The sequence below is a fragment of the Cryptomeria japonica genome, chromosome 3 (genome assembly GCF_030272615.1).
Source record: "Cryptomeria japonica chromosome 3, Sugi_1.0, whole genome shotgun sequence".
NCBI classification, from domain to species: domain Eukaryota; kingdom Viridiplantae; phylum Streptophyta; class Pinopsida; order Cupressales; family Cupressaceae; genus Cryptomeria; species Cryptomeria japonica.
In genome coordinates, this window is record NC_081407.1 from 400,616,852 (window position 1) to 400,639,180 (window position 22,329).

Below are 22,329 nucleotides of genomic sequence, written 5' to 3' on the forward strand. Positions count from 1 at the left end.
TCCTTCTTTCTATCTTATTCTTTCTTCCTCTTCTTCTATCCTACTCTTTTTTGTTTGAAAAAATGAAATGAGATTAACAGAGTTGTATGTAAGTGGCCTTTCTGGGACTCCTTATAGGTTTAGTTTATGTTTTTCAATTTTCTTCTTTTTTATTTATGTTTTTGTGAGTCCTAAGGCATCAGTGAATAGGTGCCCATCTCTAGGACAATTGAGGTTTCTGTCCCTGGGATATCCTTGTATGCTTGGAGTCTCTGCACTTCTGGAGAATGGGTTGGACAAAAATTTGATGTCTTGGGGTGTTCAAACATTATAAAATTTTGATGGAAGGGGGATGGAATATGGGTAGGAGACAGGCACAAGCAACAACTAGATAATGTTTCCTCACCATTCACTCATCCCCAAGATGTCTCTGATTATAATTTTTCTCTCTAACAAAGAGGTAATATTTGTGATCTGTTTATTGTCCAGGTATATTAATCACAACTATTTCACAGGTGGTGTTCCCTCACAGCTTGCCAATTTACAAAATCTTGAAATTGTGTAAGTATCTAGCTACAGCCTAATGCAGATTTCTGGTCTTCGAGTGTCAAATAATCCTCCCATTTACTCTTATTTTTTATATATTGTAAATATTATTATCTATAATTCCTATCCACTTGAAATAAGTGATAATAATTACTACATATTTTCCCCTCTTAATTTTCCTCAATAAGATTGACTGTTTGTTCAGGTATTTGTCTCACAACAAAATTTCTGGGCCTATACCAGCAGAGCTTGCTTCTCTTCCTAGATTAACATACCTGTAAGTTCAATTGGTAATTTGGATCTATTTTACATAACATGGACAGATTGCTTTCATTGTTTTTCTTGATTTAATAGTTGATGAATCCATGAAATTATTTCTCAGCCGCATCAAGTTTATAGAAACAACCACTTGATTAGTTTTTTAGTTGATGGACATTGTGCAAACATATGTTATTGTTTCTGTTAATTTGGGTTGTGCTTGCATCAATTGTAACAACCAATATTCTTAAATGGAAAATTTCATTAACTAAAAATGATTCTACTGAAAAAGAATTGCATTTCAATCAAATTCAGCTGAAAATGAAACAGTTACAAACTAACTTAACTACCAGCTAACTACCATTTCTGCTGAAAGGAAAATAACTAACAATTAAATATTATTAAATTCTAATGAAAGAGAGAGATTAAGAAATTATAGAGCAACGAACTTCTTGAAGGAATAGATGCATAGCCTGGTACAACATGGGAGAGGGAGAGCATCATCAATTGTTTTTCCGCCTAACCACAGACATGATATAATGTTCCCTATTGATATTTACCATAATTTAGACTAGAGGCGACAATTCCAACTTAAGGTGAGAATTGTAATACATTTATAAGTATAATTTTATCAATCTTGAGATAGTTCATTATAATATTTAATTTATAATTCTAAGGCTAGTTTGGAAGATAGAACTTATCTTCAATGCCATCAACTCTTCTCTTTGAGCTGCTCTACAAATCTGGTATAGGTCTGCAACAATACTTAAATTTGATATACTCCTGTCATAAATCTGCCATACTTCCTCTTCCAAAATCTGCTATGAACTTCTCACATTCTTCCTGATAAATCTGAAATAATTCTCACACAAATCTGCTATAATCCTGATCACCAATCTGCTATAAAGAGATTACAATCTCTTCTAAGTGAACTCCTTGAATCAATTCTAGTACTAATCACAAGTCTGCAACACTGTAAATCTGATACTTATTATCTGATTATGACTCCTTCACAATAAGATCATAATCACTTCTGCAATCAACCCTTTATCTTCTTCTCCTCAAGTCTGAAAATGACTTTCATACAATTCCTTTCTCCAATCTGATGTATGTATCTATTTGTTCTTCTTTTATTCACACATCCCCCCTTGGATGCTTTGATTCCTTTTCTTTATATCTCTCAATGTAAGGGAGAGGTCACACCTCTTCACCATGTATGCCCTTTTGCAAGAGACACACTCTTTCGCCATTGGCACCCTTTGAAAGAGTGCAACTCTTCATTATTTCTGCCCTTTAAAGGGACCCAACCTTTCACAATCAGATCTGCACTTCTGATTCCTAAATTATCCCCTCTCAAATGAGGTTCTCTTCTCCCTTTTATATCTCATGTGTAAGCGAGTCACAACTTTTCATTCCATGTCTTTTGACCATTCATTAACTTAATTAAAATTTAATTATATTTAATTATATTCTTTTACATTTTAATTTTAATTTTATTTTAATTTTTAATTTTTTTTGAATTTTGTTATTATTATTTATCATTAAATTCTATTCCAAAGTGGGGACATTACAGTCCACCCCACTTAACATTGCTTGTCCTCGAGCAATGATCATGGAAAGTTAAAAATGATTCCCAATATGAAATGGCTTTGGAAACTCTCATGGAATAAACATGATGCTACTTTTTTTGTAAAAACCCTAGTTCTTGCCCTAAATCACCATTTTTATGTAAAACTCCAAATGGAACAAGATGCATACCTGATTGAGATCTTGCAATAGGTTAGGAAACCATTGAAATGTATATAATCTATAATATAAATTTTCTAAAAAGGATAACCAAACATAAATTCTCTATACCTAGGGTCAGGAACATTAACTTAAAGTATAGTTATGTCTAATTCCTTATCGGAACTCAGCCATAAGAGAGTGGGAGTAAGGAGGAATGATAAGGTGTCTGTCATGTCCCCTCCTTGATCGTTATACATATCCTAAATGAGGCAAATATTACTTAATATAATGATTAACAACGAATGATTATTTGAAATCTATTTATTTATTAAATAAATTATTTAATTAAAATATATTAATATTTATTCTTGAAATGTGATAAAGTCAATTATTAAAATGATGTTAATGTATTAAATAATGTTAATATATTAAAAGAAGAAATGAATTATTAAATAATATTAATATATTAAATAAAATTAACACATGAAATAAACTATTAGAAAATATTAATATATGTAAATATATTAAAAGATGGAAATATGAATTATTAAATGAACATATTTAATTGTTACATGAAATGTGGTTAATAAGTTGCACCATGGGTACCCCCCCCCCCGCGGGAAGTGGTGGGACGGGAGTTGTAGCCTGGGTTGCGACCACCGTCACAACCCCTTCCCCGGAAGGGACCCCGTGGAGGGACAGAACCATCCCCCTCCACGGGTATATAACAGAACAAACGCATGGCTAGTAAGGGTGGTACGACAGAGGTAATACGGGAAAAAGGGAAGGTAGACGGGAAGATAGGAAGCAACATTGCGGGTTACGAACTGCACTGCGGCTGCGGATTGTGACAGGTAAGTGGTGTTTACGGGTCACAGAGTATATATGTGTGTGCCACACACACACACACATATAGTAATGAATAATTTTAATATATGTTAATGAATAGTTCTGAATATATAGTAATGAATATTTTTAATACATGTTAATGAATTATTCTGAATATATGTTAATGAATATTTTGAATATAGGTTAATGAAGATTTTTGAATATATGTTACCAAATACATGTTAATTTAGGAATATGGAGTGAAAAATGATAAATGAATTGTAGAATGTAATATGAATAATGTGGCTATATGATGGAGGCTATTGGGAAGAAATTCCCTTAGCCTAATGCAGGGATTATGATAATCCCTGGTAGGCAGTATATACTGAGTATCTATATGCATATATGTTATGGCTTGGTTGACAAAGTTCATCCAAGAAGAGACGGATTTGGCCGGTCCTCTCTGGTAGACTTGGATGATGAGATGTATCATCCAAGGCAAGGAATTGATCATATATGATGGTCTTCCTTGGTATGGCTTGGGTGTAAGAAATTACATCCAAGACAGGAATCAAATTAACCTTCGATTTCCTGGTATGGCTTGGGTGTAAGAAATTACATCCAAGACAGGAATCGAATTAACCTTCGATTTCCTAGTATGGCTTGGAACCAAGATGGGTTCCAAGAAGGCGAGCTTCACAGCCGCCTAAGGACATGTCCCAGTACTGCACTCGTATCCTTTTTATTAAATAAGAATTGAGATCAGTGTTAATTAAGTAATTGAAGTTTAATTGCAAGTTAGATTAGTTATATATATATATTTGTTGTATTCTAACAATCTGTCTTGCAGGACACTGATCTCTAACTAGTAGGGACATTACAGTGGTATCAGAGCATAATCTTGCCATCATGTGGGACAAAATTACAACATTACTCTTTAATATGTGTGTACTTTTCAAATGAGACAACACCAAATTTATTCTGCATGTATGTTCCTTACCTAGTGGGTATTCATAGGTGTATGGCTCATGTCATAAAGGTTTCATATGCTTCGTGTTCTACGTACTGATGTGGTTAATAAGTTACACCACGGGTACCCCCCCCTCCTTCCCCCGCGGGAAGTGAGGATCAGTTTGTAGACGTATGGCTCACGTCTCTTGTGATTGGAATTCCCTTAATTCGATAATCAACCATGATAGAGCTTGGAAAGATACAATAGGGTGTCTTGAATGTCCTTCTCCTCTAAGTCCAAGAGTAGTGGACCCTGTTTACACCCCCTTGGCCTCATGGGACCACCAGTCAACTACCATGAGGTGGCGTACGTAGAGGAGGACCTCATCACCGTTCTCCCTCCTTGTACTTCCTTATACTACTATCATGGCAGTTAGTTCAATATTTATAATTATTCATCATGGGGTACTCTTCATACCAATTACATATTTATATTTCATAATTATGTAATTAGTAATAAAATCTCATTATTTTGTTTATCACCCCATATGGTTTGTCATGCTTGCTGGTCCCTCAAGTCTATTTCAGATACAAACAACATCTTGTGAGTGTGGGATAGAGGATGTAACTAGGTTCCTTGATTTGGGGTCCTTATGACCTCTTACGAGCCCCTCGGCACCTCCTCCATTACACTTCATGCCCTCTCCCACAAGATGAGCAAAATTCACATCTCTTCTATTCTTATACTCTAGACAAACATGGAGCATACATTTGAAAACACGGGGTATACATATGAATGCATGAAGACACAGAGCATACACAAGGTATACACTTGTATACAAACACAAATGGTACACATGAAGTCACATATTGTTAGATTCTTTCTTCTTTCATTGATTCATCTTTACCCTGCAGGATGGCAAGATCATGCTCTGATACCACTGTAATTTTCCCTATTGATATCTAGTATTTACCATAATTTAAATTGAGGCGACAATTCCAACTTAAGGTGAGAATTGTAATACATTTATAAATATAATTTTATCAATCCTGAAGATATTTTATCATAATATTTAATTTAAAATTCTAAGGCTAGTTTGGAAGATAGAACTTATCTCAAAGAAACGGGACTCGGACTCGGCTCGGACTCGGCAAGGCCGACTCGGACTCGGACTCGGGACTCGGCGTCAAACTCGGCTCGGACTCGGCAAGGCTCGGGATAGTGAAAAACTCAAGAAATTTAGAGATTTTTAAATATTTAAAACTTGTTTCAGACACCCTTTATTGAATACACCTTAAAGACACAATAACATCATCAAACTCGGCTCATTTGATTACATACACAAGTATACATCAATCACATAAGCATAAACGCAAATTGTAGCTGAAGAAAATAACAAACATAGATATATAAATATTGTCAAATGTATACAATATTACAAAACTCATGGAATAAAAAATCCATGTCATCATATGATCATCATCAAATGTTTCATACAAATACCAAAGGTAAATACAACTACAAGTCTATGGCTCAGAGGAGCCTGCACCCTCCGGCCCCGGCCCCCTGCGAAGGCGTCTAAGGTAGGTCCTGGATGATTCGACTGCCATAGCCGCTCCCCATGACACCATGCCAGGCTCACCAACATCAGGAACATTCGTGTCACTATTTGCCTCTGAATCTCCTGTCTGTGCTCGTGCTCTCCGCTCCTCCTCTGCCATGGCTACAGTCTCAACCTCTATATCTACCTGGTCGATCCAATCAGTGTCAGACTCGGAGGTTAAATTTTCTCTACTTCTATCGACGCAGTTTCTCCCATATTTTTCGACGGGGGTTTGGGGGCAACGCCCCCAAGGTGGGGTCAAGGGGCAACGCCCCTTGCGCGCTCCCTGTCGCGATACAGGGCGAGGTCGAGGGGCAGCGCCCCACGAGGCCAAAAAAACTTATTACAAGTCTGAATTAGGGTTTCTTTGAGAGTCTTCCTTAGGGCCTGGTTTTGCTCTTGTTGCTAATTGGGTCTTGCTTGGTGAGTGAGTATCATTCTTGAAGGTCCAAGCTAGGTCAAGTTGGTGAGTGATAAAGTCTGGAATGTCATCCTGATCTTCAAATGCCCTGAAATTTGGCTAAGTCTGGAATATCTTGATCCTGAAATTTGACTAAGTCTGGAAAATTGAAGAATCCTCCAAAAACTAGATTTTGCAATATAACTCCTGGAGGCCCGAAACCACTCTCAAACATCCTGACAGTATATATGGAATATAACTTAAAGTATAAGTGACATTTTTCTTATACTTAAATGTTATATTCCATAAAATAATCCTGACGGAGAGACCAAAATGTCAAATTTCGCCCTTCCAAAAAAACTTATTACTTTTAAAAAATTCTTTTTAAAATGTTTTTTTTTTTGTCATTTTATTGACCCAACCAGTAGCCGAGTCTGGGGCTCAGGACTCGCCGAGTCTGGCGATTTTGAGCCAAACTCGCCAACTCGGCGAGTCTGGCGAGTTTACTCCCCAGACTCGGACGAGTCCGAGTCCGAGTCCCTAGGACTCGCCGAGCATGACTCGTACTCGGACTCGCCGAGTCTTATCTTCAATGCTATCAACTCTCCTCTTTGAGCTGCTCTACAAATCTGGTATAGGTCTGCAATAATACTTAAATTTGTTATACTCCCGTTATAAATCTGTCATAGTTCCTCTTCCAAAATCTGCTATGAACTTCTCACATTCTTCCCGATAAATCTGAAATAATTCTCGCACAAGTCTGCTATAATCCTGATCACCAATCTGCTATAAAGAGATTAGAATCTCTTCTATATTAACTCCTTGAATCAATTCTAGTACTGATCACAACTCTGCAACACTGTAAATCTGATACTTCTTATTATTTGATTATGACTCCCTCACAGTAAGATCATAATCACTTCTGCAATCAACCCTTTGTCTTCTTCTCCTCAAGTCTGAAAATGATTTTCATACAATTCCTTTCTCCAATCTGGTGTATGTATCTATTTGTTCTTCTTTTATTCACACATCTCCCCTTGGATGCTTTGATTCCTTTCCTTTATATCTCTCAATGTAAGGGAGAGGTCACACCTCTTCATCATGTATGCCCTTTGACAAGAGACACACCCTTTCACCATTAGCACTCTTTGAAAGAGTGCAACTCTTCATTATTTCCGCCTTTGAAAGGGACACAACCTTTCACAGTCAGATCTGCGATTCTGATTCCCAAATTATCCCCTCTCAAATGAGGTTCTCTTCTCCCTTTTATATCTCATGTGTAAGTGAGTCGCAACTTTTCATTCCATGTCTTTTGACCATTCATTAACTTAATTAAAATTTAATTTAATTTAATTATTATTCTTTTACATTTTAATTTTATTTCTATTTTTATTCTTTTGAATTTGAATTTTGTTATTATTATTTATCATTAAATTCTATTCCAAAGTGGGGACATTACACATAAGTCCCCTGTGCCTCTTCCTACTAGAAGGGCCTGACCCTTAAGGAGGATAGCAGATAACAGATAGAACAAATGCCATTAAGCCTCTGAGTCTGGTGTTCAGAATCTACATTGACTAACCGGTCATTTACTATAGGTATCCCCTAACTTGCATGATACTTTGGCTAGTGGTGTATATGACTCTTGTGAACTGACGGTCGCATGCTGACTGTTGCGCCACCTTGGCTAAGGTTTTAAAATAAGCACTATTGTGTGCAGTCATTGTCCACCACCCTTAATTGGCATAATGAATCAAAGAATTATGTGCTGGCAACATTCTTATGGGTCTAATTGACTGATGGTAAGTCACAAAAAAACTATACTTTAGGGTAGACATTGGTATAGTTCTACCTTAGGGATTTGAAAATTAAGTCTTTAACTAAGCACAGGTTGCTGGTTTAACCATACTATAAGGCCCGGTTCAAACAGTTTCACATACGACCTTCACATTCACAACAGAACCACAAAATTGCAGAATAGAGCTATTCAATAGCATAATCGAGCTTCCTTTCCTTCATTGGCTAAAAAGTAATAGACAAGATTCAAGAGTTGCTCATGATTCCCATATTTCCAAGGGAATAACTTCTGAAAGAAAAGACCAGACATTCGAAGAAAAACTATTTGCAATCATAACACAAATCAGTTTTCACATATTTTACAGGACATAGAAATTGCATCAATCAGATCATCTCTCAGCTATACCATGAGGTGGGTACACCTCATGAGAATTCCAGAAAATATAACCAGATAACCTATTCGCAGATTAACAAAAGACCATGCATCAAAGAAGCAAAACAAAATGATCATCTACTCTTTCATTTGTAATCGCTTTAATAACAGATCATTCTAACTTCAATGTGCTAAGAATTCAATCCTTGATTATTAAAAGCATCAAATGAATACTATACAGATTGACAAACTCAACAGAGATGAAAATAAAAGAAGTAAACACATGCCTTAGAATTTACAATGCAAACTGATGATGCTAACCGTGTTCAACAATATTGGCCGGAAACTGGACAGGGAATCAACAATGCTCCAAACTTGAGAGTAACAATATCAGAAGCGACTTGGGAATAGTCGTCTTTCACATTGAATCACAAAACAAAGATCAGCTGGCAAAATAAAATGATTACAGAGCACTCCTGAACCACAAGATAACTTTTTCAAAAGCGAATCAACAACTGTCGAGTTTGGCCAAAGACTATTGTTGTCCTCATTTTTGTTTCCAAAAATGAAGGACCACTACGATGAAATTTTTATGAAAAAATAAAAATTATTACTCTATGGCACGCTTCCCGAGGCAGAATTTTGACTAGTCCTTGGACTGGTTTAATCCTCAGTCCATTCTCGAACTGCGTTTCAAATTTCGTCCAATTCTGGGTTCGTTTGCTATGCCTTTCCTTCAATTTCGGGTTTTAAAACCCAGACTGCAGGTGGAGAATTTTCTTCAAACTGCAAGTTTTAATGATATTCATTGTTTTGGTCTTTGTAGGGGAATTTTTGACCAATTACATGTGCACTTTTATTTCAAATATGTCACTTGTAATTTATTTTAAGTTTCCCATTTAATGTTTTTATCTTTTTGTTGTTTTTTGGTCATTTTTAGTTAAAATAGGGGTTTTTTAGCTCAACTACAAGTAAACTTGCAGTTTGTCCAAAAAACCCCTACTTTAATGGTTTTCACATGAAATAGGGATTTTAAATCCCCATTACATGTGTGCAAGTGTTTAATACTTGTTGTAGGGATTTTATTTCCCCCTTACAAGTATTTTTAAACTTGCAGTTTGTCTTTTAAAACCCGATTTTAACATAAAAGTCCATTTTTGACAATTTTAAACTTGTCATTTGTCCAAAAAAACCCGATTTTGGCTTAATGAGTGAAAAAGTGAGATTTTAAACTTGTTGTTTTATATTCAAAACCCGATTTTAAGCATGAAAGAGGGAAAAGTGCAAATCGAACTTGTTATTTTGTATTCAAAACCCGATTTGCTCCCTTTTGAAGAAAACGAACTTGCCATTTGTTTTTCAAAACCCGAAATGCAAGAGGGAAGCGATTTTAGACTTTTTCAAAGCGAAATTTGTGGAGGAATCGTTGGATGAAGGAGGCGTTTTGGGTTTGCATCCTATCTTCTTGCATTTTTGGACATCTATCATGCCATTTCAAGGACAAATTCGCTGGTTTTTACCCTAAAAACAGCAACCACGTTTTTTCCTAACGTGAATCATTAATGCCACGTTTTGAGGGGTTGAATCTTTAACATCTTGCATACTCCTAAATCGTTTTGCCCTTTTCTACCAAGGCGTGGAGCATGGGATTGGTTTCGCATCATTTAATGGTTCATTGAATGAATATTGAATACCACGTTTTTGGCAAAAACGTGATTCTCTTTGGCTGCGTTTTAAACCTTTGGCATTGTTTCCTCTTCAAACACCTTTGGTGTTATTGCTTCAGCAAATACCTTGATCGTTTTGCTTCAACAAACTTGAAATGAACACTTTCATTGGCATTTTACTCCTCCAAGTTTAAGATTGCTGCCATTTTTGGGGGCATTTTCACAAAAAAACGTGATAAGGGTTTAATAGTCCAGTTTTGCTTCTTCATCTCAAGAAGTATTGCATTGTTGGAGAAGCATTTTGATTTTCCAATCAAGGTATGTTCTTCTTTTCTTCTCTTCTTCTTATTATTTTCATGTTTTCTTCATTTTTCGTTATTTGTTGCATTCTTCGTATGTGTTGTTTTTCCCTTAAAATTGGTTTTCATGAAAGAAATCTTCCCTTTGAAATGCAATTGTTAAATTGCATTATTCTTCTCAAAATTCCATCTTAGCTTGTATTCGGGATTTTTAATCTCGATTACAAGTTCGCTGGAAATTCTTGTTCTTCCCCTACGGTTGAGGAATTTAATCATTTTTGGTTAAATTTCCAAGCTTGAAAAATGTGAAATACCCCTGTCTTGCAAATTCGTGTTTTGAAAACCGGATTACATGTTGAAAAGATCTTCCCATTTTCATGAAAATGACTATCCCGGATATTCCCATTTCTATCCATTCACGTTCCCCATATTCGCACTTTCCATTTCCATCATTTCCCGCAAGTCAAAATCCCATTTTTCATCCGTTTCTCCATTTTCGAATTTACAAGTATACTTGTATTCGGGTTTTAAAATCCCGATTGCATGTATGTACTTTCCAACTTGTATACTTGCGAAAATTCCCCCAAGATCCGAAATTGGTCAAAGTCAAGATTTTCCCATTTCTACATGTCTTCCCTCTTCTTCTCACAAAACCGTGAAATTCAGAGATCAAAGTTTTACCCATTTGAAAAAAGAAAGAATGATATTTGCAGCTGATTATGATGTGGCCTTAACCCTTTTAAGTCTTCATCACAGCATTCCAGGTTCGCAATCAATGTCAGATTTGCCGGCATCGCCAACTCCAAAGAAAATGAAATACAAATATGACAAATACCAGAATGAGGTTGCACCTTCCCAGGTATCTTCTCCATTGGATCGCATCAGGGACACAGAAATAGGGCATGTTGATATGGCAGAATTCATTCACAGGGTAGAAGATCCACAGGATAACAACTTGCAGCGGCTGTTGGACAGCCATATCCATCATGCATCTTCTTTCCCAGTGGCTTTCCTAGAACCTGAATTTGTTCTTGCATGCGCCCATCATTTTGACAAAGAGTCAAGAGTCATAAAAAATGATGATGGTGAAGCCATAATTCGTCTTGATGCGGATACAATCGAGAAGGTCTTCAAAATACCTCCTGCACCTGTTTATATGGAAATCATCAAAGAAAGTGCAGCAGAGTATTATGTGAAAAGAGAAAAAGATTGCAAGCGCCACATCAATAGGTGGATTCATGAGCCACGTCCTTCCTTCTCAAGATGGGCAAAGTTGTACCGTTGTGATTTCAAGTGGGAGATAGGAGACACCATCACTCTTCTCAGCAGAATGTTAGGCCTTGAGCACTCTAATGTCTTTGAGCCATGGATGTATCAATTCATCATGTTCATACGGCAGTCGCATCACATTTCATGGGGTGAAATCATCAGCGATGCTTTGTGCGAACAACTTGCAGCGGTTCCTACCACTATGACCTTCTTTATGAATTCTTATTTGGTATATTTAGCAGCATCACTTAGACACTTTCCAGGTCTTTCTACCAAGGGTGATCGCTCGCTCATACCAGTTTGGGAATATTATGACCAGCTGCCTTTGAAACCTAGCAGACTACATTTCAGAAGAGTTCAAGACGCGTTCTTTGGATATTTTATGTGTCAGTTTGACATGGATCTCAGAAATAAACGAGTATCAGATGAGGCATGGGTGCAGGTATCTGAGTATGGGTGCTTATTCCTGCAATTTCCCACCTTCACCTACATGAGGATTGGGTGCTATGATGGACAACCATACATGCTTCCAAGATACCCGACCGATAGGATAATTCTTATGGAGTTGGGAAGACAGATTATGGCTGTTCATACTCTTCAGTCTGCTAGACACAAGGTTGGAATGGGGATCTCCAGCACAAATCCATTGAAAATTGGTCGATACTCCCTTGTCACATCTGTGAAGGCTAAGGCCATGGAGGTTGAATTGCAGGAAATCAAGCTTAAGAGGTTCAAACCTAGAGCTGATTTTGATTATAGAGGTATGAAGGAAAAGATCAAGAAATCCTTTGTGCATGTTCATCGCATTGAAGACATCTGGGCAGATCTCCGCACAGAAGCTGAAGTTCTGAAGATGGATTACTGCAGGCTCACTGTTGAGCAAATTGTTGACTTGAACTTGGCAGATATCCCACAAGGGATGATTGATGACGGGCGTATACTTGATCCTGAATACACTTCACGGAGGGTTGAGGAAGCTCCACTTCCTTTGATCCAATGGTCACATAAAGAGTGCGTCTCCATTCTTGACAGATTTCAGCCTATCTTGGCCAACACTAACGCATGGTTGAAAAGCAATGCTGTTAGACTTATCAAAATCAAGGTTGGTAAAGAAGATGATTCTACAGGGCCTCTTGGACGGAAGTCTAAGATTCAGATTGATAATAAGGAGGGTGCTTCATCTTCAAGCACAAGGATCAAATTACGAGTTAGTCGTGCAGTAGTGCTTCCACCTGAAGAAACAACTACTCGTGGGAAGGAGAAATCACGGTTCCATGTTCAGGTGGTCGATCTGGATAATCCAGAAGAGGGGCAGCAATCTAATGATGCGCCTAAGTCTCCAGTTCTAGACACGCCTCACGAGGTCATTCCTCCAGTTTCCATTGAGACGCCTCTTTCTCCTCCTGATTTGCTCATTGATGAGTCTCCTCAGAATGCAGTTCCCATTTCAGCATACGAGCCTTCTCCTGATCAACAGCGAGAAAGTGTGTTGAAAGTTCCTGAAGATATTCCCATTTGCATTCAGTTATCAGAAATTGACACTTCCACTTCTGGTTTTGAAGAATTCATGAGGCAATCTTCATGTCCGTTGGTAACTGAGCAAAACATAGTCGCTATTCAAACAGATATTCCTCCCAGGGTGACCACGGTGATTCAAACAGAAACTGCTTCTCCTTTGCCTACAGCTGCTACAGGAAGTGAGTTGATGACTTTGCCTCCATGGCTTAGTTCTTTCACCCCGAAAAGAAAGAAGCAAGAGATCTCACCTGATGCCTTTGACTACCAGCAACTCAAACAGTCCAGATCTAAAGTTGCTAAGAAGGCGAAGACTATTTCCAGGGTAACTGTTGATAGCAACAAGATGAAAGTAGCTGAAATTGTGGAACCTATTGCAGATAAACCACTTGATGAAATGTCAGCTGCTGATTATAAGGTTACAAAGGTAGAATTGGGCAAGCAAACACATGAGGTTATTAAACATGATGCTCAGTTTTCTGTTGCTTCACTAGTGCAAAGATGTGACGATCTTCTTGCAAAGAAAAACAAGCTAGAAGAAGAAAATCGACAGCTCATGGCAGCCATCCATAAAATCACAAAACCTGCTGCCGAACGGAGTAACTCTATAGGTTCTTCTGGTTCCCAAGAATCGATTCGTGGAGTGGAAAGAGCTTCTCAGAAAGTACAAGCACTGGATTCCTGGGTTGATCAGCTTCATGATCAATGCGTGCAAGTGATAAAAGACATTTTTCAAATAATGTCTAAGCTGGAAACCATTGAGGAGAAATTGGATTAGACTTCTAACACTTTCAAAAAGAATCTGGAAAGTGTTGAGAAAAGTCTGGCAATCTGGCGTACCATGCCCCAACAACAGCTCAATATCCTGCAGGATCACGCCATCATTTCTTCCAGGGTCATGTACTTGGAATTCGAGGAACTCATGGAAAACAAAACTCTTGTTCTTAAATCCCTCATCGAAGAGATCAGCGATGCAAGGAAATTCCGGGATGAAGTTTATCAAGGTATTGTCTCACATTGTGAAAGGGCCTCTTGCAATATAGTAAGTCAGGATGGAGAACTAATTCCAGAAGAAGAGGTTCTTGCGGATTTACAGATGAGGATTCACGGTGAATGGAGGAGTGAACAATTCTCGGCAGTTTCAATTCAAACATTGATGAAACACCAAGCCTTTTTGCATGAGATTCAGTCCATCTTGGATAAAGACAATTCCGCGCTTCTCCGCTGCCACGACACTATTGTGAAGACTATGGTAGTTGCTAAGAACACTCATGAACCGAATCCCGAGGAACTACAAGCAAGCATCCGGAAGTTTCAAGGATTCATGTCTTCACAAAATTCAACTTAAGTGTTTTTCAGCACTTAGTTGAATCTTCTCTCTTTTTGTAATTTCTTAGTTGTAATTTTGTTTTAACAAGATGCATGTAAAAGCAGTTTATGTAAAATGCAAGTTACACATTACTTGTACTTTTGTAATTACATGTAAGATAACTACAAGTTGTGTCCGATTAGGACTGTAGTCTGAATAAGTCTGAGTTAGTTAGAGTAACTCTTAGTTAGTTAATGAAGTCTCAGTTATTTATTGGATGAGTCTTGGTGGTTGAGAGAATCTCTCAAGTTAGTTAAGATCCTCCCACCTTTTTCTCAAGGCTCCTATTCTATAAATACTTGAGAGGTCCATTGTAATTTTCATCTTTTGGAAAGCAAGCAAAAACTCTGCCAAATTTACAGCAAGAAGTCTTTGAGCTTATGTATGTGAATTGAAGGTTTTGAAGAATAATAAAGAAGGATTACTCAAGTTTTGAGTCTTTGAGCTACGTGTTTGAGTTTGAATCTTTTATTTCTTCTATGCGAAGTGTTTCTAAAGGAGCTTAGTCCAATCTGATTTGAAGTCTTTGAGCTACAAGTAGAGAAGATTAATTAAAATAGGAAACTCTCTTGAAGGAGCAGCAAGTCTTTGAGCTTGCATCTGTTTTTGAGAAAAAATTATTGTGTGATAAGAAATAGCAGCAAGTCTTTGAGCTTGCATTAGTTCTTGTCTTTGTGTTGTAAGAATAGATTATTTCAGTCTTTGAGCTATTATCTTTTATTCGTTGTAAAATTTAGTATAGCAAAGGGTAGATAGGACTTCCAGTAGTCAAGTCTTTGAGCTTGATATTGTTGTCCCGTCCCGAAGGAAGTGACGGAAGTCTTTGTGCTTTCAGGAAACTTCATTTCCTTTCTCTTATTTCACTTGAAAGTGGTTACTACTGTTATTCAATCTCTATCCTTTTCTGTGAAGAGAAAAGGATATTGTCTTTCTTAAAAAAGAAGAAGAAAGATTGCTGTCCCATCCCATTTTATTTTCCAAGTTGTAGTTAGATAGGGGGAGCCTTCCCTTAATTAGGAGAGTTTTTACTCGTGTGCTGTGGTTGAAACCACAATTTTGTATATTTCCCCAAGTGTACAAAATTTTCAACCAACAACTATCTTGAGTACCATTGCAGGGTGGCTATCGTCTAAGAAACATGAGCCAAGAAACACCGATAGCGTACAGGCCAAGGAAGTAATGTCCTTGGTGTTACGACAAAATACTTACAGCACAAAGATGGTGGCCTTCCCCTCGACATGCTTGTCAGGTCATTCAATATTTGAAAACGCCACCAAAGATACTCGCATAAACATAAGCATATTGAATGTAAAATGGATATATTCATATCCATACATTTATGTCCATCTCCTACGTGTGTGAATATGAATATTATCCTCAATAATAAAATAATAATAATAATAATAATAAGCAATCAAGAGGGGCAACAATGAATATATATCTATATATACGTATGTATATATATATCCATTCACAAGGAATATATATATGTGTGTGTGTGTGTGTACTAAACATTAAGAAATTGGTTCAAACCAAGGATACTAGACCACTCAACGGTGGTAGGATGACAAGGTGACTCTAGATCAACACCAACAAGAAGGGTGGAACTGACTTAACTCAACCAAGGCCGTGTTGCTCAAGGAATACATTGGAATTCTTGGGCTTGGAACTCAATGGCAATGTGCTTATCCAAAATCTGCAACCCTCTCCTTGATGATACTCGCCCTCCCTCCTAAGGGTGTTGCGATTCTTGCAAACACTTTTTCACAAGAATATTCAATTAGCCACATCTTAACCATATTGTCAAATTTCATAGAATACAGATACAAAACAACTTCATCAATCATTTTCCATTTGATAAGAATTTCATTCATAGAAGAATAAAAGCAATGTCTTTGATTAGCTTAAACATAGCATAATAAGCATTTTCCAAAACCAAGAAAGAGGGATGTAACATATTACCCCCCTTGTGAATCATCGTTGTCGATGATTATTTAACATAAATCAAAATTTCAACATATAAGCAAGTTCATTATTTCTCATTATGATAGTTCAATGGTTTTTTAAATAGATAAGGAAACTTGATGCAAAAGAACAAAGACACCCTCTCTGCCCTGCAAATTCAAAACTCGAATACAAAAACACAAATAAAATTGAGACTCTCTACTTATGGATTGCAACAACGAAATACAGTTTTCATTTATGTCAAATTCTATTATCAAATATTTCAGTTTCAACAAATGCCTTTACATAGGCTTCTCTCAATGCACATTCATTGCTTACACACGTCTCATTGCAGAGCCCATCCACTCACTCATTTTTTTCCAACTCCTATTCAGATACACCCCTTCCCCCCCATCCAGAATACCCACTTGCTAATTTATATCGCATTCAAAGAATGAAATCTATTTTCTATTGCTTCCTCTTCCTTTTCTTAACCGATGTCTTTCCAAATTCCGCTAGCTCGATCTGCCTAGTTATCATTATATCTTTATTGTCGCTTTGATTACATTATCCACGCTGTCCCATCACACCTTTTAATCTTATTCACCATTTATGCCTGGAATTGAAGCTGAATCGGCTGCTACAAGAATCTCATATGGGCTGCAAGGTAGCTAGCAAATGTTGTGGTATTTGGCCTTACACCTGCCAATTAGATTTGCTTGAACTCTCTAAAGCCTTTTCCACATATCTTGCAATCATTGCAGTTTATTGAGTCACTGTTTCATTGAGGCATTTTGTTAAATAGTTCACGTACCACATCTATGCTTCCACATTTTGCATTCTTGTTTACCTGGTAGTTGCAACTACAACATCTAACAAAATTGCCTTATTCGTTAATACTCAGATGGATGTCCACACTCCATTTCAAAAGCTTCCACTCAGCATAGGCAGGCAGGATGCTAGCAAAACTGTGAAATTGGTTTTACACCAACCAATTGCATTTGCTCAACACATCACACCTTAAGAAGCAACCTCCCTCTGAGGTATATGAGATTCCATGAAACCGAGACTTTTCTAGTTTACAATGACTTTCTCTTGTATCAGTGAGCAAAGAAAACAAAATCATGGCATTTCAATATCATAGCGATGATGATGAGAGCAACATTTTGTCAAATCTAATGAAGCTAGGCTAGTGCTTAGAAATTTACAACCATTACAATGGACAGATGCCAAGAACAATACAAACCAAAATAACCAAAACTTGAAAAGATAATCAGAAAATATTTTTTTGGGTGGTATTGATCACTAGTCCGCTCGGGTGCTCTTGCACCAAAACTTTTGAAGGATTTTATCATAATCCTCCCAAGTAGCATTTTCTTCTGCATACTGGTCCCACTGGACCTTGCAATGAATAACCTTGCGGTCATGCAAGTGCAACTTAAGAACCTCGAGTATTCTGAGTGGTTCAATCATGACCACCCCTGGATCTTACACCTGTAAGGAATTTCAATCAATCATATGCTCAGAATCTGCCACATATCTTAAGATATGAAACATGAAAAACATTATGCAACTGAGCGAGAGTTGGTGATAGAGCGAGTCTGTAGGCTACTAGGTTAATCATCTCCAGGACTTCAAAGGGTCCCATGTATCTTAGGGCTAATTTGGAGGCCTTCCCAAATTTGATGGAACTTTTCTGAGGTTTTACTCTAAGGAGAACCTTCTCCCCTACTCCAAATTGTTTGGGAGTCTGTTTTGCATCGGTGTAACTCTTTTGTCGATCGTTAGCTTCTGCTAACCTTTGCTTGATTAGCTTAACCTGATCTTCCATTTCCATGAGCATTTTAGGACTAAGGGTTATTCTGTCCTCAAGCCTATGCCAATTGATGGGGGTTAAGCATTTCCTTTCATATAATGCTTTGAAGGGTGCCATTTTTATGACGGATTGATACGAGTTGTAAGCAAATTCGACTAGAGGAAGGCATTCCTCCCACTTATATTGCTGATCCATGCAATGCATCCTCAAGAGGTCTTCCAAAACTTGATTCACTCTCTCTGTTTGACCGTCTATCTTTGGATGATAAGCTGAACTGATGTTTAATTGTGTTCCCAATGCTGCAAACAATGTTTGCCAAAATCTAGACGTCATTCTGGCATCCCTGTCTAAGATAATTTTGTTGGGTATTCCATGTAGTCGAAAGATCTCTTGAACAAATTTTTGAGCAATTATATGTGCCCCATCAGTAAGATTCCCTGGTATGAAATGTGCTACCATGGTAAGCCTGTCGACCACCACCAAAATGGCATTATGTCTATTCCTTGTCATGGGTAGACCTTGTACAAAGTCCATATTGATGATCTACCACTTCCAATCTAGTATGGCATGAGGTTGTAGTAGTCCTACTGGATGTTGATGCTCAATTTTCACTTTTTGACACTCAAAACAATTTGCCACGAATCTAGCGACGTCTACCTTTCCAAAAGTATAAGGGTTTAACATTTGCTAACATTTTTGTCACACCTGGATGTCCTGAGTATGGTGCCGAATGTACCTCTTTCCATATCAACTTCCTTAACTCAGGGAGGTTGTGTATGTACATTCTCCCTCGATATCTCAATAGACTGTCCGACTCAATGTTGTACCCATCATATTGGGGGTCTTGGAAATTGCTTCGTAAGGCCCTTCGTACCTAATTGTAGTATTCACCACCTTCCAGGTTCTACAACACCCGAGTTTTGAGATTTGTGTTCACATTTGCCATAGCTGATAAATGTCTTTGATGACTTAGGGCATCCGCTACCCTATTCTCCTTTCCTTTGATATAGCCGATCTCAAAGTCATAATCAAAGATTAACTCCAACCATCTTCTCTATTGAGCATTCAAATTAGGCTTGGTAAATATGTACTTCGATCCTTGATGGTCTGATCGAAGTTCGAATGGCTTTTCCATAAGATAATGCCTCCACATTTGTAGAGCGTGTACAATAGCTACTAATTCCAGATCGTGCGATGCATAATTCTACTCATAATTCTTTAAGTTTCCGGACTTGTAGGCGATTACCTAATCATTCTACATGAGGACTCCTCCTAAACCCTCATTTGATGCGTCTATGACTACCACAAACTGACCATCTGGGTTTGGTACCCTCAAAATAGGTGCAGTAGTCAATTTCTCCTTTAAATATTCGAATGCTTTCTGACATTTTTCTGTCCACTCAAATCTCTTCCCTTTCTCTGGAGGGTGGTGATGGGATGTGCTATCTTGAAAAAATTCCTCACAAACTTTCTGTAATACCTAGCTAAACCCATGAAACTTCTTACTATTTGTACGTTTCTTGGTACTGGCCATTCCACTATAGCTTTTATTTTTGTTGGGTCCACTGCTATTCCTTCTGCAAAAATTATGTGTCCTAAGTATTGTACCTCCTTATGGAAAAAGGTGCATTTGGATAGCTTCCCATATAGTTTATGTTCATGTAATTGCTGAAGGATTGTTCCTAAATGCCGAAGGTGTTCTTCCTCATTCCTTGAGTAAATCAAAATGTCGTCAAGAAATACTAACACAAATTTGTCCAAACAATCTTTAAAAACATTGTTCTTAAACTTCATGAACGCTGCTGGTGCATTAGTGAGTTTGAAGGGTAATACCGTGAAATCATAGTGTCCATATCTTGTTCTGAATGCCGTCTAATGAATATCTTCCTCCTTCAGCCACACTTGATGATAGCCTAACCGGAAATTAATCTTGTAGAACATGCGACCCCTCTCATTTGATCAAATAAATCATCAATTCTAGGTAGATGTTATTTATTTTTGATGGTGAGCTTATTCAGCATCCGATAGTCTATACATAGGCGCAAAGTCCCATCCTTCTATACAAATATTACAGGGGTTCCCCATGGTGACACACTGTAATGTCCCTACTAGCTAGAGATCATTGTCCTGCAAAACAGATTGTTAGAACACAACAAAAATATATATACATAACTAATCTAATTTGCATTTAAAGTTCAATTACTTAATTAACACTACTTTCAATTCTTTAAAATAAAAAGGATACAAATGCCATACGAAGATATGTCCTTAGGCAGTTGTGAAGCTCGCCTTCTTGGAACCCATCTTGGTTCCAAGCCATCTAGGAAATTGAAGGTGAATTCGATTCCTGTCTTGGATGTAATTTCTTACACTCAAGCCATCCAGGAAATCAAAGGTTAATTTGATTCCTATCTTGGATGTAACTTCTTACACCCAAGCCATCCAGGAAATCGAAGGTTAATTCGATTCTTGTCTTGGATGTAACTTCTTACACCCAAGCCATCCAGGAAATCGAAGGTTAATTCGATTCCTGTCTTGGATGTAACTTCTTACACCCAAGCCATCCAGGAAATCGAAGGTTAATTTGATTCCTGTCTTTCTTACACCCAAGCCATCCAAGGAAGACCATATGTCAATTCCTTGCCTTGGATGATGCATCTCATCATCCAAGTCCATCAGAGGGGACCGGCCAGATCCGTCTCTTCTTGGATGAACTTAGTCAACCAAGCCATATATATGCATATAGGTATTCAGTATATACTACCTACCAGGGATTATCATAATCCCTCCATTAGACTAAGGGAATTTCTTCCCTATAGCCTCCATCATATAATCACATTAATATTACATTTTATAATTCATTACTGTTTTCCATTCCATAATTTACGTCTTGATTTATATATTCTTTAATCTTTCTAATGATCCTAAATATACATACATATTCTACATAGATTCCTATCTTTATTGCTACATTCATATAAGTAATCATTAGAGATATATGTATTCATAAAAATGCATTAATATATGTGTGTGTGTGTGGCACACATGTCCACACACATATATACCTTAAGACTTCTTAACCCCTCTTTCTTGTACGCAGATTGTAGCCTGCGGTTGGAGTTCGCACTGTAGATGTCGCCTACAAATTGGGAGGCATACCACAAAGAATGCAAACGTTACTTCCTGTAACTTGATAACAATTCTTATCTAATCTTATCAATGGTGATCTCACTAGATGCTTTTGATTCCTTCCCTTTATATCTCTCAATTTGAGGTAGAGGTCACACCTCTTCATCATATATGCCCTTTGGCAAGAGACACACCCTTTCACCATTATCACCCTTTGAAAGAGTGCAAATCTTCATTATTTCTACCATTTGAAAGGGACACAACCTTTCATAATCAAATCTGCACTTATTATTTAAATCAGATCTGCACTTCTCATTACCAAATTATCCCCCCCTCAAATGAGGTTTTCTTCTCCCTTTTATATATCATTGTTGAGGGAGACACAACTTTTCCTTTCATGTCTTTTGACTTTTCATTAACTTAATTAATTTTTAATTAATCATATTTAATTATATCATTTTATATTTTAATTTTATTATTATCATTTATTATTAAATTCTATTTCAAAGTGGGGATATTATTATAATTTATTATTAAATTCTATTTCAAAGTGGGGATATTATTATCATTTATTATAAAATTCTATTTCAAAGTGGGGATATTACACACACTAGGTCATATTAACCCCTTCTCAATGAGTTCTTGCAGTTGTGCCTTCAACTTTATCAGTTCCACTGTTGTCATGTGGTAGGGAACCTTGGATATTGGTTTGGCCCCTGGCACTAAGTCTATAGAAAAGTCAAACACCCTTTTAGGAGGTAATCTTAGCAACTCCTCTGGAAATACAACATGATAATCCTGCAGATAAGGTTACCTTTCCACAAAGGTCCTCTCCTTGTCATTTTCTGACAATCCTT

General features: G+C 37.3%; 1 protein-coding gene across 5 annotated transcripts in view; it reads left to right on the forward strand.

Annotated features, from left to right (window-relative positions):
• LOC131047909 (probable leucine-rich repeat receptor-like protein kinase At1g35710) overlaps window positions 1–22,329 on the forward strand; it is a 193,253-nt gene that overhangs the window by 89,305 nt on the left and 81,619 nt on the right. For 4 of the 5 annotated variants that reach the window (XR_009106307.2, XM_057981724.2, XM_057981725.2 and 1 more), the window contains exons 8-9: window positions 469–540; window positions 731–802. The exons of the other annotated variant lie outside the window; for it this stretch is intronic. Coding sequence is in view for 3 of the 4 variants with exons in the window: in XM_057981724.2 (XP_057837707.2) it covers window positions 469–540; window positions 731–802 (144 nt within the window). In the remaining variant the exon portion in view is untranslated. The remainder of the gene's footprint in view (window positions 1–468; window positions 541–730; window positions 803–22,329) is intronic. 5 annotated transcript variants of the gene reach the window in all.